The sequence below is a fragment of the Pseudorasbora parva genome, chromosome 8, assembly GCF_024679245.1.
Source record: "Pseudorasbora parva isolate DD20220531a chromosome 8, ASM2467924v1, whole genome shotgun sequence".
In the NCBI taxonomy this organism is placed as follows: Eukaryota; Metazoa; Chordata; class Actinopteri; order Cypriniformes; family Gobionidae; genus Pseudorasbora; species Pseudorasbora parva.
Window position 1 is genome coordinate 13,364,713 of NC_090179.1, and position 12,773 is coordinate 13,377,485.

The window sequence follows — 12,773 nt, forward strand, 5'->3', positions numbered from 1 at the left end:
CCTCTTGATATCAATAGCTGATGCATTTACCTCTCTATAATACACCATGGTCTATCGTCGCCACGGGGGTTTTATTGCGCATTTTTCACCCGTACAGTGTGAGCAGTCAAGACGCGCTCGACGGTCGGACCGCACAGTGAGAGCACATCAATCGCGAGCTTTGGCTTTACATCGCATGCGATCTACTCGTACAGTGTGAGTAGGTAACCTTGCTGAAAACGCATAGAAATCGCACAGTGTATGCCCAGCTTAAGAGTTCTTTTCACTGGAACTAAGGGCCCAACCCCAACCCCTGAAAAACAACCCCACATCATAATCCACCATCCACCAAACTTTACACTTGGCACAATGCAATCAGGCAAGTACCGTTCTCCTGGTAACAGCCAAACCCAGACTCATCCATCGGATTGCCAGACAGAGAAGCGTGATTGGTCACTCCAGAGAACACGTCTCCACTGCTCTAGAGTCCAGTGGCGGCGTGCTTTACACCACTGCATCCCACGCTTTGCATTGCACTTGTTGATGTAAGGCTTGAATGCAGCTGGAAACACATTTGTTGCAATAACCTTTCATTTTTTTAGTCTGTGGCGTGAACAAGCATCCTTATGAATCTCTATATTAAAAATATATAAATCATTATCAATCACAGTTTAAATATGATCAGCTGTGAAACGATATTTAATTAGTTGAAATGTATGAGATTGAAACAAACTGGACTGATTGATAAATATATAAACATGATAATTGTATTTAAAACATATCCAGTACTATTACAGAAATCTAGCTTGTTTCATTTAGATATGACTAACGTGCATAGTTCATTTGTTTGTTCAAACTAATCGAAATGCATGGACATTTTGATAGCGTGCACTTTACAACAAGGTTTCATTTGTTAATGTATTAACTAACAGTACATTTGTTACAGTATGTATTAATCTTTGTTAGTGCCTTCTGGTAACCGTTGTTGTAATTTAAATTCACCAAAACAAACACGCCCCAACCCCTAAAAGGGTCTTCCCTCTATTTTGAAATCTTGTTATATGCACTGTGAACTAACACGAACATAAACAGCGGTATTTTATTAACTAATGATAACCGAGACTAACAAATACAGAAACAAATGTACTGCTTATAGACTAGTTATTTCATGTTAGTTAACACATTAACTAATATTAAAGAACGACCTTATTGTAAAGTGTTACCAGTAAGATTATTAAATGCTGTAGAAGGGCTATTCATTCTTAGTTCATGATAACTAATGTTACCAAAATTGTATATAATTCAACTACACACCTAAATTAAACTTTTTTTTTTCAGATCTAAATGTATTATTATCATGTAAATGTAAATGTATTATCAATTAATTAAATGTATACATTAATTTATGTATTCATTCATATTTACCCCTAATCTTACATTTAAAGAATGCTAACGTGACTCACAACTGTCCTAAAGAGGAAAGCTTCAGCATAACTGCTGATCTGCATTGTCATGACTGCATTGTCCTTTTTTTCTACATAAGGATTTCAAAAGCACTGCGTTTTGAGAAGTATTGTCGTCGGATCATCTGACAGTCTGTCAGATGATCAGTGAACCAGACTGTCAAAGTTAGCTCTAGTCTTGCCTCATCACATTCCACTATATAAGGTATAAAACAACTCAAAGACAGTTCCTTCCTGTTGGCTTTACTTATAGCCTGTTATGGTCTTCTTTTAGTTGGCCTATTTCCCATATTTTTAGGCTGAAGTTGGTTGCAGCACTTCCCAATTGAGTCTCGTGAGTCTTTATACAACATGAGTAATATTCCTCACTTGGTTCTGTGACAACAATTCCCCCAGGACTTTATAGAAAAGAGTTAAACGCACGCACTCATGGATTATATTTAAGGTGCGCAATGATAATTGCTTGTTAAAGGTGAAGTTAGCAAATTGAACGCAGCCTTGGTGAGCTTTAGAAACTTCTTTAAAAAATGACCCCAAACTGATACGAAAGATATCAATTATTCACATTGAGAATCAGTAAATCAGGTTCCTTTTGATCTCATGCCGAATTGAAGAATTGGCCATTTAACAACCAAATATTTGATGAGTGAATATTGAAAGGGGAACATGTTCCCTTATGGTTCCTTTAAGTTGGTAGGATTTGACTTGGCTTTCAAATTGAGTAGTAACGTTTTCAAATAAAATGATTAAACTTCTAGTAATTCTAGTTGATGGTTTGACAGGTGCAAAACTCCCCTCACAGCAGATTCATGAACTGTCTCGTGAGCTCGCTGACTGATGGAGGTCTGGTCATTTGACTTGGTTCTTTACATGCAATCCAACTGCATCATAGTTGGGTCATACAGTTCGTTTCGCACGCAACCACAGATGTACATAGTGGCTCAGATATCAGATCACCTTTCAAATGACGCAAATTGAACTTACAAATTGCAAAAACGGCCAATGGACACGTCGTTTTCTGAAAAACTCAAATATAGCGTTAAAAAGTGTTTATGCTTGCATGAGGTGGTTTTTCTTTAGAACAAATGGCCACAAATGCGAAAAAATCAAGGTTAGAGCTGCGCTTTATTACCCGTCAAATTGCAAATAGAAAATATCCACAATGGAAACGCAGAATTTTTCGCAAAAAGTCCCATATATCACAAAATATTTTGTTTTAGTCACATAATATTGGTTAATGGAAATGCCATCACTTTGCAATAGTTTTTTAGCGACATTTAGAAAATATCGCAAACGTTTTGCCCAAATCTGTAATGAAAAACGGGCTAGTGAGGCAGTAACAACAGAACTGCTGTCATTTTTGGAGGATTTTAAAACAGAAATCTGATGCTTAGAACTTTATAAAAGCACTTGAAGATGCAGTGTGTAATATTATGAGGATCTTTCGACAGATGCATTTTAATAGACATATATACAAATGCATTATAATATTGATAACTATGTTTTCAGTGGTATATGTGGGATTACAAATGTATAAATTGTTATATCCTGGTTCCAATGTGACAGTATGCAAACTGGAAAGGTATATAAAGACCTTACACAACAAACCGCTATGTTTTTATTACCTTACAATGAGCCATTTCTATCTCCATACACCACAGGTCTCGTTTCGGTGAAGTCGCCATTTTGCGCCACCATGTTTATAGCCCTAAAAGGACAAACTGCTCTACAGAGCGCTCGCTACTCTCTGCCTTCTCAGATGATGACATTTTTGTCCTGTGTCAGCCACCGTAGCTTCTCTATGTGCTCCGAAAGGAAGGGGTGGGCAGTTGCAATTCACAACCTCACCACTAGATGCCTCTAAAATCTAATTTAAGTTATTTTTTCTGTTAAAACTTCTGTATTATTTGAGCTGTAAAGCTGGTTAAATCATCAATGTTGCTGTAGTTTTAGGGTTTCAGTGTTTATGGAGTTACACATGTTTTAAAATTTAACATAACATAGTAAGTGATTTTTCACACTAAAATCATACAACCACACATGTTGCTTACATCTTACATACTATTGAAAAATTATTATAGCATGTACAGTGGGTACGGAAAGTATTCAGACCCTCTTACATTGTTCACTCTTTGTTAAATTGCAGCCATTTGTTAAAATCATGTAAGTTCATTTTTTTTCTCAGTAATGTACCACACATCACCCCATATTGACAGAAAAACACAGAATTGTTGAAATTTTTGCAGATTTATTAAAAAAGAAAAACTGAAATATCACATGGTCCTAAGTATTCAGACCCTTTGCTCAGTATTTAGCAGAAGCACCTTTTGATCTAATACAGCCATGAGTCTTCTGGGGAAAGATGCAACCGTTTTTCACTCCTGGGTTTGGGGATCCTCTACCATTCCTCCTCCAGATCCTCTCCAGTTCTGTCAGGTTTGTTGGCAAACGTTGGTGGACAGCCATTTTCAGGTCTCTCCAGAGATGCTCAATTGGGTTTAAGTCAGGCTGGGCCATTCAAGAACAGTCACAGAGTTGTTGTGAAGCCATTTCTTTGTTATTTTAGCTGTGTGCTTAGGGTCATTGTCTTGTTGGAAGGTGAACCTTCGGCCCAGTCAAGGTTTTCGTCCAGGATATCCCTGTACTTGGCCGCATTCATCTTTCCCTCAATTGCAACCAGTCTTCCTGTCCCTGCAGCTGAAAAACACCCCCACAGCATGATGCTGCCGCCACCATGCTTCACTGTTGGGACTGTATTGGACAGGTGATATTTTTATCCACACACCGCTTAGAATTAAAGCCAAAAAGTTCTATCGTGGTCTCATCAGACCAGAGAATCTTTTTTCTCACCATTTTGGAGTCCTTAGGGTGCTTTTTAGCAAACTTTTCATGTGTGTCACACTGAGGAGAGGCTTCTGTCGGGCCACTCTGATATGAAGTCCCGACTGGTGGAGGGCTGCAGTGATGGTTGACTTGCTACAACTTTCTCCCATCTCCCGACTGCATCTCTGTGCAGTTAAATCAGTAATATTGTTAAATATTAAGTGTCTCTAACTAAGCAAGCCAGAGGCGACAATGGCAGAGAACCCAAACTCCATCAGGTGGCAGAATGGAGATAAGAACCATTCAAGCTTTTTTATGTAACTGACTTTAAAGGGTGGGGGGGGAATTAGATGACTAACTTTTAAGTACAGTCTAAGCGATTTATGCAATTGGCCACTTCTTGATTTGTTGTTCTGATTAATTTCACATCTGCAGTGTTCATGGTCATATGCTACTTATTTCCATAAACAAATCAGTGTTTGGCTGTCATTGGATAGTATAAGGTTTAATTTGTTAACATTAGTTCCTTACATAAGTTACCATAAACTAACAACGAACAATACTTCTAACGCATTTATTCACCTCAGTTAATCTCTACATATACAAATCAAATCAAAAGTTAACATTAGTTAATGTTCTATGAACTGTAACAAGAACATTTTTAATTAACATTCACAAAGGTAAATAAGTGCTGTATTGCTTATATAACTTCATGTTAACTAATGCATTAACTAATGTTAACAAATGAGACCTTATTGTGAAGTGCTTGTAAACACAAACGGCAGTGCTGTTCATTTTAGTTTCAACATCCTCAGCTGGCGGTGTCTGTGTGTGTCACAGAAACGTGGGTAGGAAACACTTTGCTGTATTTAAGCAGTCCAGGTTCCTCATCCTGGAAGACTCGAATGCTCAATCACGGCTGGAGACTCTTCTGAGCATTTAGCACAAAAGATAGATTGTCATCCCGACACTATATTCTATCTACAGTCTTTCAACAGGTAGGCTTTTTTCATTATTTCAAAACATATTGAGTCCAGAAAGTACAATATGTTGATGCTTGAGCACACAAACACAGGTTACTCTGCTAAACGTGTGTGAACTTGAGGAGAACTGACTACATCCACTAAATTTCTCCAGTTGAGAATCATTGCAAAACTAGTTCTGAGAAAAAACTATAGCATCATTTTTGCTTGCAGATACCAATTGGTTGCATATGACGCTGAATACATATAGTCACAGAACACTGATCTGGATAAAGTGGATTCAGGAGTGACAAAATAAACTAATGTCTGATGTGTACATGCAGGTTCTCTGTGCTGAGATGTGTGTCGGTCACTGCTCCAGGTGTGTGGGAATGGCTCTGATCCCTATAGCCATCGTCTGCATGGTGGCAAATGTGCTGCTGTTGTTTCCAGACATGAAGTATCAGTACCTGACAGAGCGTCATGTGACCAGAGAGGCAATGTGGGGCTCCGGTATATGGGCATCAGGCTTTCTGGTGAGTTTTATTACACTTGCTGTGAAGCTTTTCTAGTTCTTTATTGGTTGTACGAGATCTGATACTGTTTAATAGCATGATAAAGGCATTTATTTTAATGTTAACAATGACTATAGAGAAGTAAAAAGAGAAAAAAAATGAATATTATTGTAATGTACAGTTTAATTAATCAATAATCAATCAATTACTGCACATATACAATATACACACGACTTCCTAATATTGTGTTGGTCCCCATTTTTCTGCCAAAAAAGCCCTGACCCATCAAGGCTGTGTTATCTGGTACCAGGATGTTAGCAGCAGATCCTTTAAGTCCTTTAAGTTGCGAGGTGGGGCCTCTGTGGATCGGATTTGTCTGTTCAGCTCATCCCACTGATGCTCAATTGGATTGAGATCTGAGGATTTTGGAGGCCAAGTCAACATATCAAACTCATTGTTGTGCTCCTCAAACCATTCCTGAACCATTTTTGCTTTGCGGTAGGACCATTATCCTGCTGAAAGAGGCCACAGCCACCAGGGAATACTGTTTCCCTGAAAGTGTGTACATGATCTGCAACAATGCTTAGGTAGGTGGTACATGTCAAAGTAACATCCACATGGATGGCAGGACCCAAGGTTTCCCAGCAGAACATTGCCCAAAGCATCACACTGCCTTGGCCGACTTGCCTTCTTCCTATAGAAGTGCATCCTGGTGCCATGTGTTCCCGCACCCAGCCATCCATGTGATGCCAATCAGACAAGGCCACCTTCTTCAATTGCTCTGTGGTCCAGTTCGCTTGGACAGGGGTCAGCATGGGCACCCTGACTGGTCTGCGGTTATGCAGCCCCATACACAACAAATTGAGATGCACTGTGTATTCTGACACCTTTCTACCAGAACCAGCATTAACTTCTTGAGCAGTTTGAGTTACAGTAGCTCGTCTGTTTGATCGGACCTCACGGGCCAGCCTTCAATCCCCACGTGCATCATTGAGCATTGGCCGCCCATGACCCTGTCCCGGGTTTTCTACTGTTCCTTCTTGGAGCACTTTTGATAGACACTGACCACTGCAGACCGGGAACACACCACAAGAGCTGCAGTTTTGGAGATGCTCTGACCCAGTCATTTGGCCCTTGTCAAACTCGCTCAAATCCTTACGCTTGCCCATTTTTTCTGATTCTAACACATTAACTTTGAGAATAAGTTAACTAACAGTTGCCATGATGAAGAGATAATCAGTGTTATTCACTTCACATGCCGGACTGGTGTATACAGTTGTTCCTCAGTGAGGTTTTATTATTGTTCTGGTTTCAGTATCCTCAGATGTTGTCCTTTTTGTCTCTAACTGGTTCAGATCATCATGCTGAATCAGCAGTAGGGCTTCACTGTCACATGACGCAATTGTATTTTACGTCAAACAGGATTTTTCTGATGACTTGTGTGTTTTGTCAGGTGCTTGTGGCTGCTCGAGGCTTTACAACACACTACGAAAAGAAAGGATGCTGTTATTTTACTGCTGAGGTAAGATAATAGTATTTTGTGTTTTTTTTGTATTTTCATTTCAAACATGATCAGAATAATTGATTTACATAATGACGCTTTGAACAAATATCCTAATGAACATGTTTTTTGGGGAATTTCTTTGCGAATTTCTTGTCATGTGTCCAGGTTTTGCGTAAGTTGGGGTACACATGTTTGGCTATTGTGGCAGCTGGGTTGTGTTTTGTGGTCAGTGCGACGGGGCTGGCACTGGGACCCCTCTGTTTACACAATGGCACTGAAGGCCTAGAGTGGGAACGGCCATTAAAACAAGTCAAAAGTGGGTGAGTAAGGCCTGAGATTGTAATATTTGTTCACTGTTATTTGTTCAGTAGTCAAAATCATACAAACATTGGTTTTGTTTTGTTTCACTGAGAAACAAATTAGAAGTGAAACAAACCTGATGTGGTCAACAGACTTTTGTAAGCTCACCAATTAAACATTAAAGTATTACATAACAAAAAAAGCTGTGTTAAGTTTGTTTTACAAAACATATGTTTTGAACATATAATTTTTTACAGTGCCATTTCTAGCTTGAAATGAAAGAGGCAGTATAACAGCGACACCTTTAATTTTTTTTGCACACACAATTATGATTATATTGAATATAAGACTTTTTGTGTCGCTCTTTGCACAATATAACCTCAAGAATTTTATATATACACCATAGTCGGGGTAAGCGTGGCACAACCCTAATGCAGGGGTAAATATTTCAGGCTTTCCTGTAGCTCAACCAGTAGAGCGTGGCGCTAGCAACGCCAAGGTCATGGGTTCAATTCCCAGGGAAAGCAAGAACTGACAATAATGTAAAATGTGTACCTTGAATGCAATGTAAGTCGCTTTGGATAAAAGCGTCTGCCAAATGCATAAATGTAAATATATTGCCATAACTACTATATAAAGAAATAATTCTGCCAAAATTCATAAATCTTTGGAAGATATCACTGAACATGTATTTAACCAAAGCAAGCATACATTTATTTCTTAAGTTATTTTTTTCTCAGTTTTTTTGTTTATTTATTTAAAATGAGACAAATCTGATATTGTTTTAATCTTATCATGCACCCAGCCAAAATAGCTGCAGGCGCGACGCAAGTGTTTTTTTGCTAGTTTCAGCCCGACGCAGTTATCATTTTCACGCTGTTTAAATTGCAAATGCAATCTGTTCACCCATGGTCTGAAAACCAGGTGTATTCAGATGCATTGTTGGCACGTTGCTATTTTGAGGAACTAAAAACGACTGCAACACTGACCAACAAAAATCCTGCTATAAAGTCAACAGCACAGTCTTTTTTGTGTTATTTAAAGGGCACGTTAAGAATATGCACCTACAGGCAGATCCACAATGCTTATTATTACACACACAGGGATGCGCAGCGGCACACAAACATTACGTTTTGAAGATGATGTTCATAACGTAAACTGTTACAATATGACCATACAGTGCACTCAAGCATGATGTTTCATGTAAATAAATGATGAGCATGTTTCTTTGTGTCTGTTAATGCAGAGAGAAGCTTTATCTGTATGATCCGGAGCGGTGGGCGTCGGCCTGTGTGGAACCGCGAGGTGTCGTGATCTGGAATATTGCTCTCTTCTCTGTCCTCATGGCAGCAAGTGGCCTTGAGCTCATCTTCTGCGTTCTGCATCTCCTCACCGCAATACTGGAGTTCATGTTTGGACCGAGCTTCTGCAAGAATAAGGTACAAATTATTACAAGTAGTGTACTTCACATTTTCAAAAAAGAAAAGAAAAAAAAAGCTGAATATTATATTTATTAAATAAAAGGCCACTTAAGTGTACTTAAAGAGTATACACGTTCATGACTGTTAACTGACTTTTAACACATTAAAGTACACTTTTAAGTGCAGTTTGTAATAATGACACATTTTTGATAAGACTTTAGTTTAGGGTCCGATTCTCTCTTTTAACTAGTTGCTTGTAGCCTGACAAGCCAGACCCACATCAAGATGTTTGGTCTGGAAACTCACCATTGACAGCTCAATCCGAGGGGCGGGATATAAACGGCTGTCTTTCAAACTCCCTCTGCACGCGATAGGATAGCGCTACAACCAACCAGAGCAGCGAAGGTGAAACAGAGCTTGTTGATAGATTAAACATTCACCGTATCCGGTCGGCTAAACTCTGAACACATCTTCCCTTTTTAAGAATGACTTCAGTGCCGTTCTTTTCTCAGAGAAAAGCTTAACTCCAAGTCTTCCAGAGTCGCAGTCAAAGTTGATTCGAAAGACCGCCGCCGTTCGCCAGTTTCTGTGTTTACTAGAAGCACGCAAACGCAACTCGGCCGTCGTCATTATGGCCCCGCCCACCGACTCTATACACGATGTGATTGGCCCGGCAAGAGTGAGAGGAATACAGCTCAGAAGGGTATTGAGAATTCCTAGACGACACTCGCGGGCAGATTAAGTTTGCTGCCGCTAGGGTGCGTCTAGATTTCTAGGCTAAGTTGCTTGCATATTAGCTGTTTAAATCTAGGGGAGATGGAAAATGAGTGTTACTTTTACTAGTTGCTTTTACACCTGCATAGGATATTAGCTATTTATTAGTAATTATAAAGCACATATTAATGCCTTATTCTGCATGACCATATTCTACATCCCTTAATGCTACCAAAACTTAACAGCTGCCCTACTAACTATTAAAGCATTTATGAGATTTAAAGGGGTGGTTCCGGGGTGTTTTTATAGGTTTGGTTGTCTTTATGGGGCGCATTATAACGTCTTAATTTTTCTTTTTTTTTAAACACCGTATTTTTCTTATAATTGCCCTTTATTCCACACCGCTGTCTCCACTGTCCTTTGAACGGCTCGTTTGCTTCCTGCTTTTATGAATCCCATCCCTCCGAAACACGCAATGGTCTTAGATTGGTTAGATGACCAAATGTAGTTTCTGTATTTTTATTGGCTGAAGAGCCAAGCACAGGTTGCCGGAAACGCCACGCCCCTCACCATTACGGGAAGAAGTCACATCTGAGGTGTAAATAATGGCATTAATATTGCCATACCCATTTTTGTTATTGTAGAATGAATATAACCAAATAGGTTTTGCAGGGCCCGTTACAAAACCTAACCATGCCTCTACTAGTCTACTGCACTGGCCAAACGAAACACAAACGTGTTTTGCATGACTGTAGCTGAAATAGCATGTGGTCAAACACAATAACGTTGTACACTAATAACAGAAACGTCAAAAATAAATAAATAAACAATATTTGCGGGTGTAATTAAATATAAGTTTGTTGGTGTTTGTAGCCGTTTGTTGAAGCAGTATGAAACAATTTAGTTAGCTGCCTAGCGTAGCCAAACCACGCTGGTCTTGATGCCACCAAAACACACACAGAAACACACATTTAAAAGACATGTACTTACAGGTTTAGGCCCATAAAGAGAAGCTTCTGCCTTTAATTTGCGAACTGCTTCATCTTTTAGCAAATCCAGTCTTGAACTCGTGAAGATTCTAGAAGCTGTCTTCCGTGAAATGTGCAGCACAGATGGCTAAATTCACATTGTAATCAACAGGAACTGAATTAAACACAAATTGTAACCATTGCTCCCGAAGTCCAGTGTCCCGAGGAAGGCCGAACACAGAAGTCGTGCTCTTGGGGTGAAAATAACTGTTTTGATGGCATGTCTGCAACACTCCAGTCTACTGCAACAGCTCTCTCTTCCGCAATGACGGTGACGCGGCCTCACCCACTTTGTTGCGTGTTCACGGGGGCAAGGGTTTATGATGTCCCCAACCCGGAAAAGAAGCTCGCTGTAGTCTAAACCGGCTGTTTTTTTAGGCAATAAACTGACATCACTTTTAAAGACAATATCTCTGTTTGCAGTGAACTTTCAGCGCTGTAACTTTGCAGATAAGTTTAAGCAGCAACATCACACACTAACTAAAGTTAAAAATCGCATGCAACCACCCCTTTAATAAACTAATTAAAAGTAATTAGGAGTTTATTGAGGCAAAAGTCATAGTAAGTAGTGAGAATTGGACCCTAATCTAAAGTGTGACCAAAAGTTTAACATTTTAAATCATTGTTTTAATAATTTATTATTTATTATGATGTGTTGAATGTTCTACAGCATTTAAAAGCACTAACCTCTTTTGTTCTCTTTTTAGATTGTTCCTGCTTGAAATGACTATTATTGTTTTCATCTGCATGTGAGAATGACATTTTTGGGGGTTAAACTGTCAGCTATGACTACTGAAATTATTTAAAGCCGAGAAAAAAAATAGAAATGAGAAGTGGATTAGGAAAGTCAATTTTAACATCCCTGAATCTTTTACTACACAGTATGTGTTGCTCAGCGGGTTCAGCATGATGCTGGACATATAAATAAGCTATTTAAATATATATGTAATTAATATATTGTGACATTCTCAGAACGCACTTTAATTTTTATGCACTGTGAGAATGTGGGTAATTTAATTTATATGTATGTGATAAAATACTGGGTTTATATAGTTTTGTTAATACTGAAATGCTGAGTGTTAATATAAGTCCTATTTATTGCTTGATTTCTACATGATTCGTATGTAATTGTATGACCAATTCAGTGTGTAAAGAAATGCATAATTTATTTTAAAAAATTGAATAAAAAAAAATCCAAACTTTAAGAAAAAAAGCATTTTATAAAAATGCCTTTAATTTATTGCATGATGGTAGATTCTGTTTATAATTCCGAAGTATTGTGAAACCGTAGAAAAACAAACAGAAAAACCCTATTTCACAGGCATCTGACACAACAATATTAGACTGGACACGTCAGAATCATGACCTCAGCCAGAATCATGACCTCAGCGTGGGAAAGAGAAAATGCTTCTTTTAGAGAAATGGCTTTTAACCTGCAGCGGCCACAAGAGGGCCACATATTTCATGCCTATCCTTACACCTCTAAAAATATGTCTGTGGTTCTCAGTGCAGAGCCAAATGATTTCCAGCTCCCCAAAAAAAAAAAAAAAAAAAAAAAAAAAAAAAAAAAAATATATATATATATATATATATATATATATATATATATATATATATATATATATATATATATATATATATATATATATATATATATATATATATATGTGTATATATACATACATACAGTCTTGTTCAAAATAATAGCAGTACAATGTGACTAACCAGAATAATCAAGGTTTTTCGTATATTTTTTATTGCTACGTGGCAAACAAGTTACCAGTAGGTTCAGTAGATTGTCAGAAAACAAATGAGACCCAGCATTCATGATATGCACGCTCTTAAGGCTGTGCAATTTGGCAATTAGTTGAATTAGTTGAAAGGGGTGTGTTCAAAAAAATAGCAGTGTGGCATTCAATCACTGAGGTCATCAATTTTGTGAAGAAACAGGTGTGAATCAGGTGGCCCCTATTTAAGGATGAAGCCAACACTTGTTGAACATGCATTTGAAAGCTGAGGAAAATGGGTCGTTCAAGACATTGTTCAGAAGAACAGCGTACTTTG

The 12,773-nt window shown here is 38.3% G+C and overlaps 1 protein-coding gene and 1 non-coding gene across 3 annotated transcripts; both read left to right on the forward strand.

The window, feature by feature from the left end:
* Positions 1–2,797: 2,797 nt before the first annotated feature.
* LOC137085037 (transmembrane 4 L6 family member 1) lies at positions 2,798–11,780 on the forward strand. Of its 2 annotated transcripts, XM_067451590.1 has the most exons (6): positions 2,799–5,263; positions 5,572–5,763; positions 7,196–7,264; positions 7,412–7,566; positions 8,793–8,985; positions 11,417–11,780. In XM_067451590.1, exons 2-6 carry the CDS (start codon positions 5,587–5,589, stop codon positions 11,429–11,431), a joined length of 609 nt encoding a protein of 202 aa, XP_067307691.1. In that variant the 5' UTR covers positions 2,799–5,263; positions 5,572–5,586; the 3' UTR covers positions 11,432–11,780. The 2 variants fall into 2 exon arrangements, with proteins under 2 accessions (XP_067307690.1, XP_067307691.1); XM_067451589.1 differs by having other exon boundaries at positions 2,798–5,763.
* trnaa-agc (transfer RNA alanine (anticodon AGC)) lies at positions 7,999–8,073 on the forward strand. Its single transcript has one exon. It is a non-coding gene; the product is annotated as a tRNA-Ala (tRNA).
* Positions 11,781–12,773: the final 993 nt, after the last annotated feature.